A 25,450-nucleotide genomic window follows, 5' to 3' on the forward strand; every position below is an offset into this window, starting at 1 on the left:
AACACATCTTGACCTGGTCCATGTCCTTGTTAGGACAATGATTGACTGATGAGTGACGGCCCTGTGGTGTTTGTTGTACTGATATGCTTTAAAGATTGAAAACCTCTCAAAGTCCCTGCCTGTCAATTCTCAGACATGGAGGTTCACAAAGCAGTTCTTTTAGTTTGTCTCTTCCTTTTTACAGGTAAGCCAACAGATATTTATTCATAGCGCTTAATTCTAAGACCATTTCTTCTATGCTATAGATAATGAAATGAACCAAATAAGACCTATAATTAATTTTTATTTGTGAATAATTGATATGATCATGTTCCCTTCAGATTTCCTCAGGTGCCACAGTGAAAGCACAGGTAAGAAGATCTGCTCTTCTGCAAATGTGTTGACAGTTTATGCTTTCATTACCAGAGTCCTGTTGATCTAGTTTGAAATGTTTATATTTTAGAAATATTGTGTAATATAGTTTGGTAGGGGCTCACATGGGCCCTAGTTTAAAATGTTTTGGCCTTATCGGTTTAGGTAGATTTAGTAGCACGGTTCACAGAACCTGAGTCTTAGTTCATCAATTCTAATATATCGTGTTTGTGACTTGAAACTCAGTTTATCTTTTCCCCCATCTTTTCTCATTCTGCAGATGTTTTGGAAGCATATATAAAAACCGATGGGGCCTGGATAGTGAAATTACCTAAGAGTCAATACACTGCAAAAACAGTGGAGGATTGTGCCATCAAGTGCAACAAAGAGACTTCTTTTACATGCAGGTCCAAGTCAGACCATAACAAAACTCTCAAAACATATTCAGCTGTACTAGACTCTACAAGTGAGGCTTTATTCCAATGTATAATGCTTTGCAGGTCCTTTTTATACATCGAAAAAGATCAGGATTGTGTAACATTACCTGCCAATTCAAAAACTGATCAAATACTGCGAAGAATGAGTGCTGCCCTCTATGAGAAAAAGGGTAAGATATTATAGTCCAACATATTTTATTACTTTACAGATTTGAAGGTGAAGATGATGTTATGAAGTTCCCCCTAAAATAATTTCAGCATGCATTACTATCTTTTAAATCAGCTTTAAGTACATTGCGAATTTTAAGAAACTTGAAATGCTAACTCAACCTGAGTTAATATATAATCCACATTTATCAAAGTGTAGTTTGGTCCATGTAAGCAAACAAAGTGAAGAGGATTATCTAAAAATCTATCATCCAGTGGGGGTTGCTTTTTTTTAAGTACAAATGAATCAAGTACTGTTTAGGTTAGACAATGAAATTTTTATGTTGTCTTAAACATTCTGTAGATCAGGGATTTTCAACTGGTGCTTCAGGACCCAAATTTTACATTTAAAATCCTGTAGTGATCCAACAGATTTATTGATATTGTCAAACTTCATAAGTCCATCTAACTAGAGTAACACAACAAAAATAAAAATAGGTAGAATTATAATGGAATTTTATATGGAAGATGAAACTTTGGGCCAAAATACTGAGTATTTTCACTCTGATATTGACATAAAAAGATACAGGAAGATACAGATCATCTGTTTTTGTGTCAGACAACAAACCTTTTGAGAACCACTGCCCTAGCGGGTCATAATAATGTACAGCAGCTACCAATAAGAAAACTGCTACACTATCATACAAACATATATCATATATGAATGTCATTAGTAAATGAAATGAGCATACTATATACTTAAAACACAATGAAAGTGGTTTCGATATGTTGTAATGAATGCACTGAATCCCTCTTACAGAGTACTTACTGGAATGCGTGAATGGTATTGGCATGGACTACAGAGGTACAAAATCCAAGACAAAATCAGGAAAAACGTGTCAGCGATGGGAGGGAATTTTCCCCCATGTGCCAAAGTATATTTCTCAATTTGACTTTTTCATTCATAATGCAATAAAACAAAAAACATCTATAGGAAATACAAAAATTAAGTGGTCAGCTAATTAATGTAACTTTCCATAGCATAACACCAAAGACACATCCAAAAGCTGACTTGGAGTCAAACTTTTGCCGAAACCCGGATGGAGATCAAGGGGGTCCCTGGTGCTATACCACAGATCCAGGGAAAAGATGGGAGAACTGCGATATCCAAGACTGCACAGGTAAATTTACTGAACAAACTGCTAAATAGTGGTGGGATATCATACTGAAGGGCAAATCTTATGTAAAAGTTTTTCTAACAAGCCTGCTACCCAGAAAAATGCAATCATAAACTAGAAAATTATTTCTTTAAAATGTCCTTTCACTAACAACTTGGTGGATAAGTGATGTAGTTGCTCACTTTCATTTAGAGCAACACTTTTAAGGGAAGTACAAAGCAAAATTTGGGATTAAGCCTTGAATCTGCTCTTAAATATTTGCAGAGGAATGCATGCAGTGCAGTGGAGAAAACTACAGAGGCAAGATCTCCACCACTGCTAGTGGATTTACCTGCCAGCGCTGGGACTCTCAGAAACCCCAGAACCATGGTTACATCCCTTCAGCGTGAGACATTATACTTTATAGCACAAATGGGATGTGGTCTATTTTGTGCATACTTTGACTGTGGTCTGTCTTTTGTAGCCTTCCTGATAAGTACTTGGAAGAGAACTATTGCAGGAACCCAGATGGAGAGCCCAAACCCTGGTGTTTTACCACTAGTCCATCTAAACGCTGGGAAGCTTGCAACATTCCTCGATGCAGTAAGCAATGTTCTTGACAACCTGAAACATAAGAGATTAGTTCATCATTAACTGGTCATTGTTGTCTTGTAGCAACTGAACCACCCACAATTGTACCAGAGCTTACCTGTGCAAGTGGAGAAGGTAGCTCTTACAGGGGTACCATTGCGGTGACAATATCAGGAAAAACTTGCCAGGAATGGTCATCCCAAATTCCCCACAAGCATGCTAGAACTTCAGAGAACTACCCATGCAAGTAAGCATCAACATGGTGGCTTTGAGGGACATTGAGGTTTTGTTTAAGGTTTTAAACCCTAAACGTGGAGGACCACCTTTGTGCCAAGTAACTAATCAAGGTGTTCTGGGTTACTCGAAAATTACAGGCAGCTGTTGGAGCAGGGTCAGAACTGAATTCTGCAGGACAAGGTTCACTTGAACTAAAACAGGAGTGTCAATTTCTGCTCCCGAAAGGCCACTGTCCTGCAGAGTTAAGCTCCCACCCCCATCTTAGCCTTAACCAGTTTATCAGTCTTCAGGTTTACTAGAAACATCCAGGCAAGCATCTTTGAGCTAAACTCTTCAGGACAAGACCCTTTAATAGCAGGGTTTGAAACAGTTGAAGAACCAAAGATACAGGCTCCTTCAGGGTAAAACGGTTACATTTGATGTAATTATCAATGAAGATTCGGGAGGAGCGCGTCAGTATCAGTACAATCAAGTAATCAATCCCATAGTATAAATATCGCTGACTTACCTCTATCCATTGACGGTTTATCAGCATCCCTCCTCCACCCCATCTCCTCACATCAAGTTCACTTTATAATATACGGGGAAGGGGGGGTACTCTAGGTTCGGGCCATTCCCGAGCTCGGAGCCCTTCCCCGGACAGCACGCCAAATACGCATACCATACCTCAGCTAATTATATGTAAGCGTGAACTAGTGAATCTTGCCCCCGAATTAAACAAAAATTTGTTTCCATCCTAGAGGCCTTGATAAGAACTACTGCAGAAACCCTGATAATGAAAGAAGTCCATGGTGTTACACCACAGATCCTGAGACCCGATGGGAGTACTGCAGTGTACCTAGTTGTGGAGATCAGCCTAGACCTGGTCTGTGTTGAAGGAGCCGTTACAAAACCATATCTCATTAAATGTAGATTTTGGTGTCTTTTCTTCATTCTTTTCCTAAGAACCGGTAAAGGAGCCATTTACTGTAACCTAAATATGTGATTTGCAGAGGAGCCTGTGATCCCTGTGGGTGAGGAATGTTATGAAGGTGATGGAACCTCTTACCGCGGTGCCATGTCAGAGACAGTCAGTGGAAAGAAATGTCAGTTCTGGACATCCATGGAACCTCATCGACATTCCAAAACACCTCAGAGTTTCCCAAAAGCGTAAGACACTATACTGAATTCCATTATCTTGAACAGTTGCAGCCTTAGCTCCACTAATTTCTCCTCTGGCTGATGTCTTGATTTTGCCCATTATGCAGAGATCTGAGACGGAACCTGTGCAGAAACCCAGATGGTGACCGAGCCCCTTGGTGTTACACCACAGATCCCTCAGTTCGTTGGGAGTACTGCAACATTGAGCGGTGTGACAGCAAGCTCAGCACAAAGGAACCCCCTATCAAACCAACTAAACTTGTCCCAACAGACATTTCTCAGGAAACAGGTTTATCCATCTACAAGCTAACAGATTATATCAAAGGTCAAGTGTGCCCTGGTACTGTCTAAGGGAGAGTGTGACTTAGAGTGAGATTTGATTCTTTTTGCAAGATTGCAAGGTTGGAAATGGAGCAAGTTACCGGGGTCCCACATCCACTACTATAACGGGAGTCACCTGCCAAGCATGGAGTTCTATGACCCCCCATCAGCATGCCAGTTTTACCCCTGAAAGCCACCCAGACAAGGGTCTAGAGTCGAATGTAAGACTATGAAGAATTTTAGAAATTTTTGAGAGTGATGACTACATTTTAACACAGTTTTTACTTGGCTACTCCGTTAGCAATGCAGAAACCCAGACAGTGATGTGAATGGACCTTGGTGCTATACAACAGATCGAAATAAGAAGTGGGATTACTGTCAGATCCCAGACTGCGGTAACCAATTCTTGATATTCCTTTTGGAAATATTTGACTCCAAAGGCAAAATAAATTCCTGGATGCTAATTGCTGTTACTGGGGCTTAAATACAAAAATTCTTGCTATGTAAAAAAAAACATGACATGCATATTACTTTTATACCAGATGGCATGAAATGTGGACAACCAGCAGTAAAACCCAAACGGTGCTTTGGGAGGATTGTTGGGGGATGTATTTCCAAAGCACACTCATGGCCTTGGCAGATCAGTCTTAGGACCAGGTACACAAATAAGCTGCCTTTCTCTACCCCTCTACTAGGCAGAAATTATATTGTACTTATTATCAATCATTTTCTGCCATACTAGAAGCAAAATTCATTTCTGTGGTGGAACGCTAATTGATGCCCAGTGGGTCCTAACTGCAGCTCACTGCCTAGAGAGGTAAGTGACTTTTTTTGAAGGCGCAAAAAGGCAAATAAAAGGTTAATATCATGCACAAAGTGAACTTTGTCAATATTTAGAAGTACAAAAGTGCAGTGGTTCTTGCTCTGCTTCTGGAAATCCACTGGAGTTTGTCTGTGGACTTCTAAACTGCAGTTGACAACCATGCACTGCATGTAAAAAAAAAAAAAACTCTTAATGAGTTCTTCATACAGTTAAATGTGATCATACCATTATGCAGGTCTGAGAGTCCATCTGCCTACAAGATCGTGCTTGGTATCCACACAGAGCGTGCAAATGAAGCATCAAAACAAGATCGAGATGTTTCTAAGATTATTAAGGGACCAGCTGGAACTGACATTGCTCTTCTCAAGTTGGACAGGTTAGTCTCCTGTTGCATTGCCATTGCAAATCAAACAACACACTGTGAATCTAGTTAAGTCTAATATTGTAATATTTTAGAATATTCCCCAGTACTGACTTTTGAAACTGTAGTCTAGTTTAGCAACCTAATTTGCCTTAGAATTACATTAAAGGTTCAGGTTGTAGGACCTGCCACGAGAGGGCGCACTAAAAAACAATAACAATCGCGTGGTTTGATGATGCTAACCCCTCTTTCACACCATAAGCGGCGTGCGAGCATAGACAGTAAAAGAAATGGACACAGTGCCCCCATTGGATTCAAAGGAGACAAGTAAAATCAATTAGAAGCACGCACTTCCTGGGGGTCGAGCGTACTGCGCAGACTCAAACGGAGCTTGATGACGTAGATGTCACATGAGCAACCTGTCTGACATTTGTAAGTCTTCTAATCGCTGTGCCAAGAGAAATCTGAATCACCCACCGAATCTTGCAGATGTTGTTGAACAATTTTGTCCCGTTGCTTCTATGGACTTTCTATGGGCTTCTCCCTTGACTTTAATTTCTCTACTGTGCGACAGAGAGTGGCAGGTTATGACGCAATTGTTAGCCTATTTTTACAAAAACTGCTTCTACAGGGCCACAATGTAAGATACAAGGCAATGGAGCCTTTTATACATTTTCGTGTTTCTTTAGAAATAAAGGATGGACAAATGGAGTCTTTAAACACCTCAGATGTAAAGTTATTCGCTGTCAATGTGATGCCAAAATGCCCCCCTGCGTTAATCACTGAGTGCATTCACACTGGGAGCAGGAGCCAAGCGTGAACAGCAGACTAGCGGGGGTTTCGGTGTCCAGTCTATTTTTGCTGTGCTGCTCACCCTCAATTAAAGTAAAAGCACACTTTTGATGGACAAAATAAATGTGATTTAACACAAAACGTGCTCAAAATGCACAGAATAAGCATGTCAAGAGTTTTAACAACAATGCCAATGTCTAGTGTTTTAACAATTATTACAGTGAAGTACAACAAATTTGTATTTACCCATTTAAACTTTTTAATTATTTGTTTTGGGTGAAAGTAGGGTGTATTATTATAAAAACTAAAATGTTGGAAGAACTTACCCGTTGTTTGAAATGGTTATATTGTCTGCCGAACACGCTTTGCAGCCACTGCTGTGCAGCTGTACTTATACGCTTCCAGTGTGAATACTCGCGAGAGTCTGCTGCTTCAGATGTAGTAAAAAAAAAAAAAAAAAAAAAAAAAAAAAAAATATAATAAAAAAATAAGTAGACGATGTAGTAGCGTGGACGCGCTGCTCGCGCGCTCGTGCACCGCTCACGCTTAAGGTGTAAAAGAGGGGTAAGGAGGAGCGTGGAATGATTGTTTTGTTCTCTTCTACCTAAACGCTGATGGCCATCAATCAGACGGAAAGATAAATCATGGATTTAATGGATGAGGTAAAGTTCTATAAATGTTGTGTTTTATGTCATAATTTTCAAACGCGAGTTCAACGTTTTGCATGAGTAGATTACAAAGTCAATGCAAAGACGCGATCAGACTATGGAAGCAAGCTAGTGGTTTGCTGGACGCTAGACACTACTTCCGCATTTGTCCACGACACTGTTGTCATGTGGTTTCTACGTCAGTAAAGGCGGTAACAAAGGGTAACTAACGTCATTGACAGGCGACTGCACTGCCCCGTGTCACAGTTTAGAATGGGAATTTTTTCATGATTTACAAGTAGTTGAAAACATTAGAAATAGTGTTAGTAATCAGCTGGACAAAATATTTAATACTAGCCTAGTGGTTTTTGGATATTTTACAGCAAATGTCTTACAAATTGTACCTTTAAGACTGCAAACTCATGATTATATCTGATTATTTTAGGCCTGCATTATTAAACGATAAGGTATTGCCAGCTTGCCTACCAGAAAAGGATTACATTGTGCCAAGCAATACTGAATGTTATGTAACAGGCTGGGGTGAGACACAGGGTAGGTTACTTTAATAAGTTAATACAGCTAAACTGATTATTTATCTTTACTGTTTAAATATATTTTTAACAAAATACATTTATTATAATAAAATATTTCATAGCTTCAATCCTTTCTATCTCCTAGGAACTGGTGGAGAAGGTTTCCTGAAAGAAACTGGCTTCCCTGTAATTGAGAACAAAATTTGCAACCGTGCATCATTTTTGAACGGCCGAGTGAAGGAGCATGAGATGTGTGCAGGAAACATAGAAGGTGGAACAGACAGTTGTCAGGTAAGGGACCTATTTAGGTTCTTCTAGATTCAGTGACTTAATTTGCTCAAAACCAAGTCCTAGTGAGCTGCCTACCTGGATAGCTATTTTTTTTTTTTTTTTGCATAATCATGAATACGAACATAAGTAGCCTTAAAAAGTGTCTAACTTGGCCAAATTACAAGGCGGAATTGCATAAATTTGTCACTGGTTAAAGCTCAGAATACATTTTAAAATCTCAGAATACATTTAAAAAAAAACTATGTTTTATTTTGTACAAAATAGTTACATTCGATACAAAATATAACCAAATGTTTGCATATGCTGTGAATTTAGTGCACATGTGTAGAATCATTAGCTTAGCAGCATGCTAATATGGTTTTCCCGAGGAGTTGCCAAGGGTTGTTTATGTCCGTGGGTTAAAGGGACCACAATAATGTAATATTTATCCCCTAATATGCAAATTTTACCAGGGGCAAACCACGTTTAAAAACGTGTATTTTACCTCACTGGAATGTGATTTTTATCAGGGGTTCCCACTCGAAACGTGATTGAACTAGTTTTGAGTTAGCAACTGGAAGGGTTTTTTTGTGAAAACCTGGCGACCCTGGTGAGGAGCGCTATTTGTGTGGGATGCCATTGATCTAACAGAATGATTTAATCCCCAAAAACAGAATATTACACTCCAATCATTTATTCAAACTGTATAATTTTTGACAAATGAGATTTGACAGAACTTAAGTGAATAACATCCTAAATTGCGACCTGTTCCTCACACTCATTTAGGGTGACAGCGGTGGGCCTCTCGTCTGCTACTCACAGAACACCTTCGTCCTTCAGGGAGTGACGTCATGGGGCCTTGGCTGTGCTAATGCCATGAAACCTGGAGTGTACACCCGCGTCTCCAAGTTTGTCGACTGGATAGAACGCAGCATAAAAGAAAACTGAGAATGGATTAGTCGAAACATAAGCAAATGATGTGTGGAATCTAAGTGTATAACTAAGAATATAATAATGAATATGTTATTGATTCATAAGCTGTTCTGAGGTTAAGTAACACCCTGTTAAGAAGTTCAGCCCACTGTTAGTCTGTACAGTTATATGCACAATCCAGATGTGTTTTCTGATTTGAGCCAATTCCAAATGATCATGTTTTATTATGAACACTTCAAAGACCTTAAAATGTAATCGGATCTAATATAAAAAATGTTTTCCTACATTAAAGGGGCGGTTAACATCTTTAGAGAAAGTCTCTTTATTTTGTTGTTACAGTGACATTGTTCAAACCCTAATAAGTGACAGAGCAAATAAGTACAATAACATTTACTAGTAGCATGAATAATTTAAGCCAACATTTTAAAACATACATACTGTAAATATATTTTACAGAGTTATTTTACATTTTTAAATAAACATTTTGGTCAAAAAAATGTATTTTAAAAACGTAAAAATACAGTAACTAGTAATGTCTGAGAATTTTAATTTTTTTTGCTTGATTACCTATCAAGCAAAACCTGTTGATCATTGAAAAACTGTTTTCAGTTTGTATATTTTTATTAAATCCTCAAAAGAGAAGGAATAAGTAGCATCACTTAATAATAAAGTTAAGGAGGTTGATGTTTTCTGTCTCCGCTCAATCAGACGGCTGTAACTTCTTTGTTCGATGTCACATCTGAAGGCAGCAAGTTTTCTAGCTGTTGACTCTTCAGCTGGTTTTCTTTGTTTCTGCATGTACAATTCACATTTGTGAAGAAACATTTAAGGTGACAAAGGTTACCATGGTGTACACGTGCAGGGAGTCAAACCTCACCTGTTTGGACATTCAATGTCATCAATGGTTTCTGGAAGAGGCAAACCTTTGGTTTCAGGTAACAGCAGAACTAATCCACCGGCCACAAATGCAAGAGCACCTGAGAGAGAGAGCGTTCACATCAACATCTCAACAATGCAACTAGAACATACTCAACATCATGGCCAGGGGGGTTATCTGGTTATTTTTTTATTTCTTCGAGGGGCACCAGTGAAAGTCAAGCTTGGGGAGCAGGTTTCAAATGATGCAGTAATATACAGTTTTCTTTGGAATAAACAAATTCAATTGAATTAGACTGGAATCCATATAGAAATGTTCATCCGATGGGTCAAGGTTTGTTTGGATAGCATTACCATGCTAGCCCCTGGTTTTAGATGCGATAACTACACCATTTAGGAAGCAAAAACATTTAAATAAATAAGTAAATTGTGTATATCTATTAATAATAAATCTATAAATTAATAAATACTTCGCTTTGTTAGAACCATTTTTTGCTTTAATAAGTAACAAAATTACAGATTTAATATATATTATGCATTAAATAATTTTGTGATATTATAGTGCATTTTACAATAGGCTATAATTATAAATGCATGCTTTTAAAAATATAAAGTGATTGTATTTTAGTATGCTTTTCCCAATTTTTCTATATATACTAGCTGTCAGAATGTAATTGTCCTGCATCCGTAGGTGAATTATTTATGTTTGGGGGTCTACAACACAAACAACTCAGTTCGACTACATGCAAAATTTATACCGAAAATAATGAGAGGTAGCTCTAGCCAGATGACAGAAAGCCTGTAGAGCAGGAACGGTGCTACAATCCCGCCAATGTCACACAGTGTGGAACAGACCGAAACACCCAGATTTCTGAGCCGAAAAACATCAGATAGTAGCATTACTGACCAAAATATCCAAAAACAATCATTTACATGTAGAACGATGTCCCTTTGCATTATAACTTACCTGATAACGGTGGGATATAGTTCAGTGTTCACAAACACTACCATTTCAAAAGCCATAGTGATGCCCAGCCGTCCAACACAAGCAACAGCGCTTTTTAACCAGAACATACCTGTGGAAAATACGGCATTTAAGGAAAATATACATATACACCTGTTTTCAGTCAAATGGAATTAAAACCCCAAATGGTAACCGACTGTCGGGGATGAACGCTGTGATCAAGCAGGCCGCTCCTGCCACGAAATTCGCAGTTGCAAAAGGAAGCCGGCGTCCAATCCGCTCGATAGTGAAGAGAATGAGGAAAGCTGCTGGCAATTCCACGATTCCAGATATGAGGAAGTCCACATACACGTTTCCTCCGAGGATTCCCAGCCTCATGATGAGCCCCTGGTAAACCACAGCACTGGTGAACCTGGCGACAAAAAGGACAGATTACAGGTGGATGGTCACTGCACTTATCATGGTGTTTTGGATCTGACGTACCAGTTGTAGCTCAGGATGAATGTGAATTTTCTCAGTTTGGAAGTCTTGAACAGGTCCGTGAAAGAGGCAGTCGAGGTGGAGCCTGTGTTTTCGTCAGTCATTGTCTGATGGATGAAATGGGACATTTTAGAGACATTTGGCCATATTTTATGCTCCTCATCACTGTGTAAATTCTGTACCTCAATAATCTTGGACAGTGTCTTTTTGTTCTCTTTGGCTATTGCTTTGGTGATCTCCACTGCTTCGCTTCTCTTGTTTTGGCTGAGGAGCCATCTGGGTGATTCAGGGATAAACCTGAAATTCAGAGTGTATTAATGCAACATGGTTACCAAAAAAAAACATTTATTTGCACACATAAAAATCTTTAATGCATTTTCTTTGTTTTGATACTGAAAAAATATTATAATGTTTATTTTTTTCAAAAGTGCATCATCTCTTGAACAACAGACAGCATCAGAAGCGCCTCTGTTCAAAAAGGACTGGACTGCTGCTGAGTGGTCCAAAGTTATGTTCTCTGATGAAAGTTAATTTTGAATTTCCTTTGGACCTCAAGCAACGTGGATTGTGTGCCTCTCCTCTCTTCCTCCAGACTCTGGGACCCTGATATCCAGTGTAAAGTTTCCACAGTCAGTGATGGTTTGCGGTGCCATGTCATCTGCTGGTGTTGGTCCACTGTGTTTTCTGAGGTCCAAGGTCAACACAGCACTTCATGCTTCCTGCTGCTGACCAACTTTATGGAGATGCAGATTTAATTTTCCAACAAGACTTGCCCCCTGCTTGCACACAGTGCCAAAGCTTCCAGTACCTGGTTTAAGGACCATGCATCCCCGTTCTTAATTGGCCAGCAAACTCGTCTGACCTTAACCCCACAGAAAATCTATGGAGTTTTGTGAAGAGGAAGATGCGATATGCCAGACCCAACAATGCAGAAGAGCCGAAGGCCACTATCAGATCAACCTGGGCTCTCATAACACCTGAGCAGTGCTACACACTGATCGACTCCATGCCACGCTGCATTGCTGCAGTAATTCAGGCAAAAGGAGCCCCAACTAAGTATTGAGTGCTGTACATACTCATACTTTTCCTTTTTATACTTTTAAACTGGCCAAGATTTCTAAAAACCCTTTCTTTGTATTGGTCTTAAGTAATATTCTAATTTTCTGAGATACTGAATTTGGGATTGTCCTTAGTTTCAGTTATAATCATCAAAATTAAAAGAAATAAACATTTGAAATATATCAGTCTGTGTGTAAAGAATGAATATAATATACAAGTTTCACATTTTGAATGGAATTAGTGAAATAAATCAACTTTTTGATGATATTCTATTTATATGACCAGCACCTGTAATATTTTGTGGAATCCCTGATAGACCCCCCCCCCCCCAGGATTCTTAGATGAAAAGAAGAAATACTTTGTGACATTATAAATATCTGTACTGCCACTTTTGTTTAGTTTAGTACAACCTTGCTGAATAACAGCATCGATTTATTTCAAAAATATATCCTTATTTATACAGTATTTAATCTGGAATATTAATTTAAGGTTCATAAGAAATTAATAGTGGGGATTACAAAAGGACAAAGAGTTCCAATACAAATCTGCACACATACAATTTTAAAAAAATATATCTGGAAGACGCAAACTTTTATCTGTATTGCACATAATGCACAGGTTCTTACCAATAGTATGTCAGGAAGCAGATGTAAGGAATGGTGAAGACCACCTGTAGCCAGCGCCAGTTTGGTATGAAGTAAGCTAAGAGAGGAAGAATGAGAATGCCCAGACTGAAGAACAGCTGATAGGCCACTCCCACCATTCTCCTGTATTCAACTCCAACCAGCTCCGTGACTGCAGCCAGACAACAAGACATAATGGAACATGAGGTTATTTGAAATATCAAGGACCCTGGAAACTTTTAAGCTTCTGAACTGAATATACTTATATTAGAATTTGAAAATGTTTCGTTACTCAGCACGTATCCAACCATCCAGCCGCCTTTCACTCCAAAGCCAAAGAGAACTCTGAACACCAGCAGGGCGATGTAATTGGGCGATGTGGCCACCAGAATCCCCGTGACTCCAATGAAGAAGTTGGTCATTAGGAAAGTCTTCATTCTGCCATATCTGAGAACAATGTGAATCAATTCAATCATTACTGAAACATTTGTTTTGTGCATGCCAAAAACACTATTAATTGGCTTTCAGTAAGATTTTTCAATTTTTCATTGCACTGAATAAAAAATGCATAATAATAATGGGGATAATAAAGGGGATTCAGTTGACAAAAATTGTCATATTTTCCTGTAAAAATACCTGAACAAACATACATTTTCTTGAAAAGTAACAACATAATATATTAAGACTTGTTTTCAGAGAATATGCTCAATATGAGAGCATTGTGTCTTACTACAAACAATTCTTTGGTATATATTTTTTTTTTAGTATAAACAAGCTAAAACAGCTGTTGCTTATCAATCATTTAAGGATTTAAATAAAAGTAAATTAGAAACTCAAAATGCATCTATGGATGACTAAAAATTAGAGAGAGAGAGAAAAAGGTGAAACCAGAAAGTGTACTAATGACATGTAGTAAGTGTCAGTCATACTTGTCTGCCAGGTATCCAATAGCAATGCTGCCCACTAAGAAACCAACACCGAGTGTTGCCTGGAACATGTCAACATACCAGGCATCGTCACACACTAGATCAAACTGCAACACACAGGTCTCACATCAGACATTTAGTTCTCTCATTGCACTTCAAACAATTCTTACCAAAAGACAGAGCTTGTTTTGTGGTCCCATCACTCACCTCAGTGACAAATGACTGTCTACCTTCATAGTCGTACTCCCAGCCGTCTGAACAGACCGTCATCGGTAGAGTAGAAAGCTGGGCCTGGATGAACTCATTTTCTGGATTGTCACAGGTTAGACCGGTGGCGTTCCAGTCCATGTCCAGTTTCTGACACTGACTGTACGTCACCCCTGTAGAGCTGTTCATCAAGGGTACAGTCGCCCTGCGTGCATCTTGAAGACTCCAGCTGCATCTTTCCCGGATCTCACTAACACCCGGGTCACGGCACCAATGTTCGGGGGTGAAGCCCTGGAATACAATCCCCACGTATACAAAAGAAAACGGTATGGAGACCAAGCAGAATATGGAAACGATTCGCATTTGGCACCGACCGAACTTGCCGGCCTCATCTAAGATGTCTTCAAAAGTAGTCATGGTCACTGTACAGCCAGTGGAGGACTTGAAGGCATTCACAGCTGTAAAAAGAGATCTGTTAAATTGAGGCACAGTATTTACCCACAGCTGGCGGAGCAAAAGTCCAGAGGATGTTGAAATTTGATATTTTTTTTGTGCTGCGATTGACCAATTACATGCTGGGATGGGACACGGGGGACAACAAGTTACATTTTAACCCCAGTGACATCTGAAGCCCGTTACGTAATTTGTCACAGTGTAATTTTCTGTTCATCAACTGTCGTACGAAAATGGTTCAGCAAGCAATTTGGAAGGTAGACTACAGACCAAACCATGACTTAACTAAACCCTGAACGACCCCTGGGACTTAATGATGAAAGCAGAAAATAAATAAAAGAACTAAAACTAAGGCTGAAATAAAAATAAACAAAAATATCTACAAAACATGACTAACACAAAATTACTAGAACTTAAATTAAAAATGACTGAAAACTGAAAATATAACAAAACAAATATTAGATGAAAAATAAACTGGAAAACAAATATATTTCAGATGCCAAGGATTCTAATAGTTAATTTCTTAAAATTACTATATATATATAGAAATATCTTCTATAATAACTAAAGCTGAAACTTAATATTAGATGAAAACAAATTCCAAGCTAAAACCGAAATATAATGTTAAAAGTAACCGACTAATAAAAAAAATAACAAAACCACATAGGAATTTTAAAAAATATTATAAAAAAATATTATTAAAAACAACAACACTGGTTTGATGTTATTGTTTGAGTGTGCCCTCAGTCTAGTTAAAGCAGAGAGATAAACTGCAATAATTCCTAATAAACAAGCATTCAGAGGAGCTGATAGCTTTAATTAAATAATGCCATAATATCTCATCATAAACTATTTAAATCCCAAAATGAGATTATAAAAAACATGACAAATACAGTCTGAGAATAGTTAAAGCCTCTATCAGGAAAAAAAAGACTATCTCAGGACATTCTCTTGAAGTATTTAAGAGTTATGTACCATACAATATCCCATATAGCAGGAGCAGACATTTTTTCAGTAAGGAGAGGGGAGCACGTGATGACCAACAGTTATTGAGTGCACCGTCCACCTTCTGCCCTAAAGGACAGGGGGAAAAAAAAAACGGTCCACCAATGTGCAAAGTACTAAAAGAGACACCCAAGCATGCTTTAATGCATCTTGATGTACCGTCTCAGTAGCAGTGAGTTATGACAGATATACAGAACTGGTGTGATTTTATTTGGCAACCATATATGTGAGGAATACACTGATGAATGGTAATACAAGCCTATGAGACAAACTATTAGTGCAAACAGCAGAGTCGGAGTGAAGAACACTGTACACATGCTGCCAAACAGGACCAGTGTCCTGTTGTACCTTCACTGCCATGTGAGAAGAACATTTTGGTAAATCATTTCTGAAGAGCTGAAACCAAACCCGCAACACAACTTATGCAAATATATGCATCTTTCGTAAAGTCAGCAAAACAACTAGAGCTGAAACCAATTCAGCAAATAAAACTTTTTAATACAAATTTTTGCAGGTGTTCAGGGCGTTGTATTTAGTTAGAAGGACTGGCAATAAAACTCTTCGGGGAAAACGAGAAAAGTGCTTTGTAAAAGGCTTTCTGTCACCTGCTGTACTTGTGGCTTCTTTCATTGGCACCAGTGTCTTCTTTAAAAACATAAATTAAAATAAAGGAACAATTAAACAATGGGTAACACTTTACAGTAAAGTTCAATTTGTTGATGTTAATTAGTACTTTAGACTTTATAACATTTCAAAATATTTAAATAAACATTCTTGTATTATGCATAAACATAAGTAATATAATATTTAAAAAAATACAAATAAACATATTAAAAAAATTCTGAATTTTTTTTTTTTTTTTTAAACCAAGTCATGTTATTTCATATATGGAACCAAGGGAAAATGGTAATTGGAGGAAAACTTTCAGTGCTTTTGCATTCCCTTACATCGCTTTTTGTTTTCCCCAAAACAACTTTATGAAAATTGTAATTGTAGAAACTTTGTGTTTAATCACAAAATAACTAAAATATAATTATTCTCCCTACTAATTTTATATCCATCACAAAAGATTTGGGAGTGAATCGCAAAGTTTAAATGCAGAAGCGAAGTTTCTCAGAAGAACACAAATGTTTTGTGCACAAAATGCTAAAGTTTTGCAAACAAACACTGTTTAAAGGGGAAACAAAAATGTTTTGTGAACAAAGTTTCTCAGGAGAACAGGAAATTTCTGATCAATCGCAATATTTTCGTAAGCAAGTTTTACTTAAGATTCAAAAGTTTTATGAATGACCACAAAGTTTCTCCGAAAACTGTAAAAGTTGAAAAATCAAAAGCAATAGTTAAGTGAGCAATGAAATAAAAATAAAAATTCTTACCATCAAGTCCCATTAATGAACTGAATTTTATTGTAAAGTGTTACTAAACAATAATGCAAATTAACACCCAAAGATGCAATAGTATTTTTTCGGATTGCGATGAGAAATTATGATTCAATATGAAGCCTGCAGCAATCATACATGCAATGTCATTCCTTCATGGCACTAAATCTCTGTATGCGCTCAGGGTTCGATTAGGGCAATTAGAACATGCTTTTTACCAGAAAAAGGGGAAAAAGCATGGCACCAAACACCCAACAGGTGAATGTTATGGTTTAGTTGAACACTGTTAAAGGTAAACGCATTATAGTCGAAGGGTTGTGATTTAAATATGAACTTGGCAAAGCGGATCAATCTCCTCTCAGTGCTACATGGCTTGAGAAATGTGAAATACTGCTTCAGATTGCAATTTAGAAAAGGTCTTTGACTGTATCTGCCACAATCATCCAGAATTATTTTACAGAACAGTGTATTTTTCCAGTGACCTGGTTAATTAACTACAAACAGTACCCAAAAGTCTTTAAATTAATAAAAATTAAAACTGATCAAGTTTGTGGGAGACCGAATTTACATACAATGCTGTACAAAATTCATCTTTGCCGATGAAAAACCGAGCACACAACAAATAAAAAATTAAATTACAAAAAAATGTATTTTGTCAGAAAAGCATTTAGTCTATTAAGTGGACGAATCGACCAACTTGCTCTTGAAAGCTGCTTCGCAAACAGCTCACAGAGAGATTTCCCTTCATAAAACCCGAAATGGAGCAACTAAACAATTGGAGCGTGGTGGCAGAGACATTTAAAAGTTCAGTTTGGGCCGCCCGGCGCTCTCAGACTTTCAGTAGGTCCTCGTCACTGTCATCAGGGTCTGGCTGAGGTTTCCTCTGGTTTCTGTCGCTGTATCGGGTCTTATTTCTGCTCTGTGTGTCCACCAGGAGCCCCACCAGATCCTCGTCGCTCTCTGCTTTCAGCAAAGCTGACTGCAGCCGAGAGGTATTGGATGATGAAGGGCCGATTCGGACCCCTGGGACTGTGAGCACCTCGTCCTCGCTGTCCTGCTCATCCAGGGAGAAGGAGCGTAAGGCGTCAGCGCTGACCGGTTTGGTGGTGATGTGACCGTTCTGTTGAGGCTCCTGCGTGGGCGTCCCAGTCTCTTCCATTAACCATTCCATCTCATCTTCACATCCATCCTCATCTGTGTTCACCTATCAAGAGAGACAAACAGAAAGACCAAAAAAAAAAAAAAAAAAAAAAAAAAAAAGGTCAGTCATTCTGATGAATTTTTACTTATTGTAAACTTGCAAAAAAAATAAACATTACCCTGGAGTATTTGTAGGATACTGGATTTCCTTTCCTGAAGCAGCTTGACACTTTCTGTATTACAAGTTGCCTAAAAAAAAAAAAAAAAAGCATATTGAGTGCAACTCAAAACAGCTCGATTAGAATTCCTATATTTTTTTTATAATTAATTGGTTTTAGATCATTACAAATACATTTAAACTACCATTCAAAAGTTTTGGGGTCTGTAAGATTTAAAAATATTTGTAGATTAAAAAAAAAAAAAAAAAAAAAATCTTATGTTTATTTGATCAAAAATACAGTAAAAATAATATTGCTACATATTATATTTTAAAACTGTTTTATATTTCAATTTAAAATGTAATTTATTCCTGTGATGCAAAGCTTAAGTTTCAGCATCATTAGTCCAGTCTTAAACTTCAAAAGATACTTCAGAAACCATTCTAATATGCTGATTTCGTGATCAAAAGTAATTATTATTAATCTTAAATATAGTTATGCTTAATACACACACACACACACACACACACACACACATTTAAAAAAACATATATATATTTATTTTATTTTTTAAACCATTAATTTCTTTGGGGGATTCTTTGAATAGGTTTAAAAATAAAATCATCAAACAAATGTAATTGGCCTTTTACCTCCTGTCTCGTTTATGCAGTAGAAGAACAAGCAAACAGATTGTGAGCACAACCAACAGCAGGCTAAGCACCGCCCCTAGGGCCTGACTCCGCCCAGATAATCCGGGATGCTCCTCCCCTCCATCAGTGCTGTGTGGGTCCATTGAGGTGGATGAACTATGAGAAATCGTATTATGTATTAAAAGATTTGTTAGCCGAGTAAGTCAGAGTAAAAAACAATGTTGTAGAAACATTGAATTAAATCTTAAAAGTATGATTAGGCTTTAATAATACTCACAAAAATTCACAAATGGTGGTGGTGTGCCAAACAAACAGATACTGGCAGCCATCGGTCTCCAGCAGGAATTCTGGGATACCCTCTCCTGCAGTAGGGCTGCAGTGGAACAGGATGGTCGAGAACACAGTTTGGGATTTGTCTCGCCCACATACAGACTCAGAAGGTACCAGGACTTCAAGATTTCCACCTGACAAAATACAACACCAGGTCATTTTTAATAAAGTGGTTACATCACATAAATACAAAATAAATTCTGTTTGTAGAAAAATTAACTTTTAAAGTAAGCAACCTAAACTAATAATATATTAGGAGTTTATAAAACAAAATAAATTGAATATGACATTTTGAATAAAAAGTGACAAAAGTGTTCAATACAGCAGCCTAATTAAAAAAAAAATAATGTTCTCTGCATTTAGTTGTGTTGTTACAATGAGAATGTGCAACTTAATGAACAAACATTTTTTTTGCCATTTTTATATTGTTACAAAAATAATGTATAAATTATTTAATTAAAAAAGCATGTGTTGTTATAAATAGATTTCAAAAATAAAAAATAAATTATAAATTAATTAAATGTAAACAAGTATACAAATAAACTAAGGAAATCTTTGTAAAACAAACAAACAAACAAACAAACTATTTTAAAATATTTTTGACATTTGCATGCTGTTGTAAACAGAATTACTAAATAAACAAATATTAAAGGGCTAAATAAACCCAACTTTGCCTTTCATCTGTTCCAATATGCACGCTGAAATATTTGAGCACACTGTACTCGCACATCACATGCACAACTCTTAACACGGTCACTTACTGATTTGATCTCACCTTGGATATAATACTTGGCATTGCTGGAGGAGCCAATTTTTCTGCGGTAACTGTCATTAATCTTGACCTGACAGATATTGGCACCCAGGCAACTGGAAATGGAGCTGTCGGTGATGCCTGACAGCTGGATGTGGTAGATATAGCGATCTCCATTGGGACGGATGTCTCCTGTGGCGTTGTGGAAACTGGGGACAGATAAAACAGTGTTTATCTCATGCACATTACTACATGTGGTGCGGTGTAGTTGTAGGCTCTATTCAAATGATTAAGAGCGAGATACTCACCGGTAATAAAGTGCTCCCAAGCTGAAAATGGCTCCTGTTTGGGGCACTTTGATGGTTCCATTGATCATCTCCACTTCCTCCTGCTTCACAGCACATGCAGATCGAGTCTCCCACTCCACCCAGAACTCACATGCTGTTTTATCCTCCCTGAAACATACAGAAACAAATATGAATCTTATAGATAAACAGATGCTAAGCCAACACTACAAGTTAAGAATATTCATACCAGGTCAACTTACTTGAATAATTTCGGATGGCCCACTGTGCTGCCACACTTGAGCTGCAAGATTGTTCTGGCTGGTTTCTTGTGTCCACACACCTCGTCACCCATGGAATAATTGACGAGGATCTTTCCATCTGGTGAGGAGGACACACACTGATGAGAAACCAACAAAACTGTAATCACGTCAGAGAAGGTTTAAGAAGACTTACCGGTGAACTCCATGGTCTGCGTGTGAACACGGCCCAGAGTCTCAGTCTTCCCACCAGACCGTCTGCGGCACACGGCTGCTTCTGCTGCACAGCCTGGCTGGCCTCCATGAATGGCCTGACAGAGATTGAAGTAGTACCTGAGAGAACAAATAATACAGTTGTGAATTTCATTAACAGAAAACAGATGGAGGTGCAATATAACACCAGTGTTTCATTACTGATCAAATGCAATGTGTCCATATTCCACTGACTTGAGTACAAATAGAACTTTAAAAAGGTGTTTTTGAACAAAAACGAATATATATAGCAATTATGTCTGATACAAATAGCTGATAATTATTGCTGTTATGGTCTACAAATAAATTATATATATTTGTACATTAAAACAATAAAAAAAATGATAAATATATATACACACATATACATATTATATATAAATATATATACACACACACACAGTACAGACCAAAAGTTTGGAAACATTACTATTTTTAATGTTTTTGAAAGAAGTTTCTTCTGCTCATCAAGCCTGGATTTATTTGTTCAAAAATACAGAAAAAAAGTTTAATATTGTGATATATTATTACAATTTAAAATAATTGTTTTTAAATTTATTATACTTTAAATTATCATTTATTTCTGTGATGCAAAGCTGAATTTTTAGGATCATTATCACATGATCCTTTAGAAATCATTCTAATATGATGATTCATTATCAAAGTTGGAAACAGTTCTGCTGCTTAATATTTTTTCAGAACATGTGATACTTTAAGATACTTTGATGAATAATAAGTAAAAAAAAAAAAAAAAAAGAAGCTATGTTTTAAAAATATAAATATTTTGTAATAACAATATACACTACTGGTCAGTAATTTGGGGTCAGTAATTTTTTTTCTTTCTTTATTTTAAATAAAATCAATACTTTTATTCAGCAAGGATGTGTTAAATTGATCAAAAGTGATAGTAAAGAAAATATATTATTAGAATATATATTATTATAATTTTTATTTTTATTTTGAATAAATGCAGTTCTTTTTAACCTTTTATTGATCAAATATATTAGACAGCAGAACTGTTTTCAACACTCATAATAAATCAGAATATTAGAATGATTTCTAAATGATCATGTGATAGACTGGATGTTACATGTGACACTGAAGGCTGGAGTAATGATGCTGAAAATTCAGCTTTGCATCACAGGAATAAATACAATACAAATATACAAATAGAAAACTATTATTTTAATTTGTAATAATATTTCACAATATTATAGTTATTTTCTGTATTTTTGATCAAATAAATGCAGGCTTGATGAGCAGAAGAAACCTCTTTTAAAAACATTAAAAATAGTAATGTTTCCAAACTTTTGGTCTGTACTGTATATACACAAACGAATGAAAGCACAAGCAATGTCTTAGGATATTATGCTCATTCATAATTGCATATATCTATGCTACATTTTACATTTTTTATTTAATTGCTCATTAAAATTAATTTGATTGGATCATTATTTATTTGTTTTTCAGTAATCTATAATGGCAGAACGGGATGACGCGAAGGACATTTTTTTTAATGCTTTGAAAGAGATTCAAATAAAATTAAAACAATCATTTCAAATAAAAAAAACACAATAACAATTGGTTGGAACCAATTGATTACTTTCGCATAAAAATAAATCAATTGTAAAGGAGTAATCAATACTTTAAAAAAAAATGGGGAATATTATGTTTTCCTAATATCAGTCTAATCAAACCAATGCTACTAAATAAAAATGTCCTGATAATGGCCGTTACTGTTTTGTCAAAGATATATTGACAGGGGCAAATGAAACTAAACAGAACAACAGGTGTAAAACTCACGAATCATCTCCATTGCTAAATTTCCATGGCTCGGTTAGAGATGAGAGCGTGCGCAGGTCGTAGGTCTGGTGTTGTCCTGCAAGCTTGCACTCCATCTTTTTGGGTGGGCAGACCACATCCGTTCGCCACTGGAAGGTGACAGAACATCCTTGGGTTTCGCTCATCAGCTGAGGACTTCCACGGCCTGCCGCTCTGTCACACGAGAACAAAATAGATGACTGCCGTTTCCCTCTTGGTGCTGTGAAAAAAAAAAAAAAAAAAAAGCATAAAAAACAGCTTTAAAATCAGGTTTCAAATAATTAAAATCAATACTCAATTAGACACATTTGTCATTTAAATCTTTAAAAAAAAAACAGACAATTTAAGTAATGTTCATGTTATGTGCTGCTAAATTGCTGAACTGAAATAATTGCATTATCTATAAAAAAAATAAAAAAACATTTTATAAAATGTAGTCACTTAATTTTAATTAATTTAAAACAAGTTAAACAAGTCTGTTTAGTTTTCTTTCCTTAAGGAACTGAAACCATTAAAAAACAGACTGATGAAATAAAATTGAAAAGATATAAAAATAGCTTTTCTATTTGCTCTATCCTAAAAAAGTACATTTCAAGTTTTTTGGCTGTAAATTATTCGTACCGCTAGAGCAAAAGCCCCATTTCTGATCTTTGACATAGTCGCTTGTAGTGGCACACCACTTCCTGCCGTCAGTCATGCCCGCAGTTGTGCACTCATTATAAGACTCGCCGTTGTACTTAAAGGGGAAAACGCACACTTCATTTTTATCTGTAACTGAAAGACAATAAACACACATTTTAATCATTAAGGGGGAAAGTTTAACAAGAATCTATTAATAGTTTGCATCTAAGATCTAGACTTTGCTTGACTGCAATACACAGTAGTACTGCATTCACTATAACATGCATGCAATGGTGCCATTCAAGTACAAATAAGGCCAAAATAAGGTATATTGCAATTATTTTCTTTGAGACCATGTCAAAATGTGCCTTAAAATGCTACGTTGGCCGCTTAACAGGTTTTTAAAGTGATTCAGTGGGTTTGTCTGACCTTGAGGACAGGTGTCTCCTCCACTGTACTGCATGATCACAGCCTGCTCTTCTCTCTTGTAGTCTAGGTTCATGATTTTGCTGTTTCCGTATGAAGCCGCAGAGCCCGATGAGATCAGACATACCGCGCTGTCTTTACACGATGTGCCTTTCACAGTCCCACACACGTTGATTTTAAAGGAGCTGGAGTTTCTAGGAACCTGAAAAATACATAAATAGAATCATCGCTTTGCAAATATGCATGAATAAGTAATAAATGAAGATTTTTGGTAGATTTAAACACACTACTGTTCAAAAGTTTGAGAGTCTAGATCTTTTTTTTATTAATACTTTTAAAATACTTTTATCCAAGGAGAATGATGACATGACTTTATAGCAAATTTATAATGATACACAATATTCAATATCAAATAAATGTGGTTCTTTTGAACTACTCAAAGAATTCTGAAATAGAATGCGTCACAACTTCGCCACAAATGTTAATCAGCACACCTGATCTCAACATTGATAATAATAGGAAATGACTCGAGCAAATCAGCATTTTAGAATGTAGGGCTGTCAAATTTGGCTGAAAAACTAAATTCCAATTTTTAACTGATATATTATCAAAATTTCGAATTATATTCTAATTTAAAATGCATAATTTCAGTTAGGGTGAAGAGAAGCTTTTTGCTTCACTCCTAATGCCACAAGAGGGCACATCGAGCAAAATATTACTAATGCACATTTAATAAAAGCATTATAATACATGAATGTTAAGTGAATAATATTTAAAACATTTTTATAAACCAATTATAATTAAGTTGCTTAAACATATATAAATAAAACAGTGTCATGTATGCATGCATAGTTTAATACAAAGCGCTGAAAGCCAATCACAGAGTACATTTTACATTTAAAAACATGAGGCAGTGAGATGAGGGAAAAACCCACCATAAAATCTCCAGATAAGTTTTTAAAAAGTTGAACATTAATTTTACACGACTTTCAAGAAACCAGCCAGAACAATCTTGCAGCTAAAGTGTGGCAGCACAGTGGGCCATCCGAAAGTAAGTTTAAAATGTACTTCACTCTTGCTTGACCAAATAAATGGAACCTTGGTGACAATAGACCCCAAAACTTTAAAAGACAAGTTGAAATTCTTCAGTCTTGGAAAAGTCTTTCTCTCTTCAATACCTGAACAATCCCTGACAGCGCTGAGAGGTCAAACGTGTAGCGCAGCTGGGAGACGGTCAGATTGCAGCCGTGTGGCGTAATGATCTCTGGGCAAACCACAGGAGTGGCCCACTCGAACACATACATACAGTCCTGAGCTCGGATCATCTGGGGAGAACCCTGTTTGTGCAAAGCAAACACTTACACTCAGGTACGACAGAGACCAACAAGCACTCAGTTACACTAAACACCATTTCTGAAGATTTTGGGTCGCTCTTTTACCAGCTCTGCTCCTTTCTGGCAGGTGAAAATGATCTTGGAGGAGTAGTTGGAGGTGGGGTAAGAAGGACAGATGGTTTTGCTGCTGAAGGTGATCTCCACCTCGTTGGTGTTGTTGTTATAGTTAGGAAGGGAGGTTATTCGTCCAATGTCCTGCACAGAGAGGAAAAAACCCTCAAACATGTCATTCAATATCATCCTCGGCTCCATGGTACGATTAGTAAAAATATTTTGCTCAGTCAAACTAATATGAATAATCTCTCAAACTCAAAACTGAAAAATCATCAAGGTGTGCATGTAGTATGAGACAGCCTCCAATATCGTTTGTTGTTATTATATTATCGATAAAATTAAATTTACAATCAATGCTTTGGCTGCACAATTTAGTGAGAAATTCTAATTGTGATTTCTGATCAAAACAGTGATTTAAAATGTGATCATTTCCAAAAATGCACGATTTGGCCAAATAAATAAAAACAAAAAAAGAAAAGAAACCGATTACATCATGACTACAACAACAGCAACAATAAAATAATAATTATTAATATTATTATTCGTATTACTACTGCTGAACCAAATAATATAATAAGAAACATGCTACTATAATAT

The 25,450-nt window shown here is 36.8% G+C and overlaps 3 protein-coding genes across 4 annotated transcripts in view; 1 reads left to right on the plus strand and 2 right to left on the minus strand.

Moving 5' to 3' along the window:
* Nucleotides 1-47: 47 nt before the first annotated feature.
* On the plus strand, nt 48-9,056 carry plg (plasminogen). The gene is made up of 20 exons (XM_052586815.1): nt 48-184; nt 321-350; nt 632-758; nt 852-958; nt 1,756-1,870; nt 1,977-2,116; nt 2,378-2,498; nt 2,577-2,695; nt 2,768-2,930; nt 3,661-3,785; nt 3,913-4,069; nt 4,168-4,349; nt 4,454-4,602; nt 4,683-4,776; nt 4,924-5,038; nt 5,124-5,198; nt 5,440-5,580; nt 7,450-7,556; nt 7,683-7,828; nt 8,594-9,056. The coding sequence occupies exons 1-20, from the start codon at nt 136-138 to the stop codon at nt 8,753-8,755; spliced, it is 2,424 nt and encodes an 807-aa protein (XP_052442775.1). The 5' UTR covers nt 48-135; the 3' UTR covers nt 8,756-9,056.
* A 214-nt stretch (nt 9,057-9,270) lies between these two features.
* Nucleotides 9,271-14,392, minus strand: slc22a2 (solute carrier family 22 member 2). 2 transcript variants are annotated; one of them, XM_052586816.1, is made up of 11 exons: nt 13,876-14,392; nt 13,672-13,775; nt 13,035-13,189; nt 12,746-12,914; nt 11,243-11,357; nt 11,064-11,167; nt 10,778-10,992; nt 10,584-10,692; nt 10,375-10,487; nt 9,618-9,717; nt 9,271-9,532 (listed from the first exon to the last, which is right to left on the minus strand). In XM_052586816.1, the coding sequence occupies exons 1-11, from the start codon at nt 14,290-14,292 to the stop codon at nt 9,445-9,447; spliced, it is 1,689 nt and encodes a 562-aa protein (XP_052442776.1). In that variant the 5' UTR covers nt 14,293-14,392; the 3' UTR covers nt 9,271-9,444. The 2 variants fall into 2 exon arrangements, with proteins under 2 accessions (XP_052442776.1, XP_052442777.1); XM_052586817.1 differs by having other exon boundaries at nt 11,064-11,357; nt 13,876-14,373.
* A 1,130-nt stretch (nt 14,393-15,522) lies between these two features.
* The window catches only part of igf2r (insulin-like growth factor 2 receptor), a 29,077-nt gene continuing 19,149 nt past the window's right edge, over nt 15,523-25,450 (minus strand). The window contains exons 35-47 of the mRNA XM_052586168.1: nt 24,845-24,994; nt 24,584-24,742; nt 23,409-23,607; nt 22,980-23,132; nt 22,341-22,578; nt 20,482-20,618; nt 20,289-20,406; nt 20,050-20,196; nt 19,766-19,950; nt 18,938-19,124; nt 18,661-18,816; nt 18,032-18,101; nt 15,523-17,916 (exon numbers count right to left, since the gene is read on the minus strand). Coding sequence (XP_052442128.1) covers nt 17,542-17,916; nt 18,032-18,101; nt 18,661-18,816; nt 18,938-19,124; nt 19,766-19,950; nt 20,050-20,196; nt 20,289-20,406; nt 20,482-20,618; nt 22,341-22,578; nt 22,980-23,132; nt 23,409-23,607; nt 24,584-24,742; nt 24,845-24,994 — 2,274 coding nt within the window. The 3' untranslated portion in view covers nt 15,523-17,541. The remainder of the gene's footprint in view (nt 17,917-18,031; nt 18,102-18,660; nt 18,817-18,937; nt 19,125-19,765; nt 19,951-20,049; nt 20,197-20,288; nt 20,407-20,481; nt 20,619-22,340; nt 22,579-22,979; nt 23,133-23,408; nt 23,608-24,583; nt 24,743-24,844; nt 24,995-25,450) is intronic.

This window comes from Carassius gibelio, chromosome B20 (assembly GCF_023724105.1).
Source record: "Carassius gibelio isolate Cgi1373 ecotype wild population from Czech Republic chromosome B20, carGib1.2-hapl.c, whole genome shotgun sequence".
Classification (NCBI taxonomy): domain Eukaryota; kingdom Metazoa; phylum Chordata; class Actinopteri; order Cypriniformes; family Cyprinidae; genus Carassius; species Carassius gibelio.

Bases quoted from the DNA above. Each gene is read 5' to 3' on its own strand.
- plg (XM_052586815.1), top strand. From the start codon at position 136: ATGGAGGTTCACAAAGCAGTTCTTTTAGTTTGTCTCTTCCTTTTTACA. The intron at 4,070-4,167 runs GTAAGACACTAT...CCCATTATGCAG, and splicing joins CCTCAGAGTTTCCCAAAAGC to AGATCTGAGACGGAACCTGT. The intron at 5,581-7,449 runs GTTAGTCTCCTG...TGATTATTTTAG, and splicing joins GCTCTTCTCAAGTTGGACAG to GCCTGCATTATTAAACGATA.
- slc22a2 (XM_052586817.1), bottom strand. From the start codon at position 14,292: ATGACTACTTTTGAAGACATCTTAGATGAGGCCGGCAAGTTCGGTCGG. The intron at 11,358-12,745 runs GTAAGAACCTGT...TCTGAATTTCAG, and splicing joins TGCTTCCTGACATACTATTG to GTTTATCCCTGAATCACCCA. The intron at 9,718-10,374 runs GTATAAATTTTG...TCTCTCTCTCAG, and splicing joins GCTACCTCTCATTATTTTCG to GTGCTCTTGCATTTGTGGCC.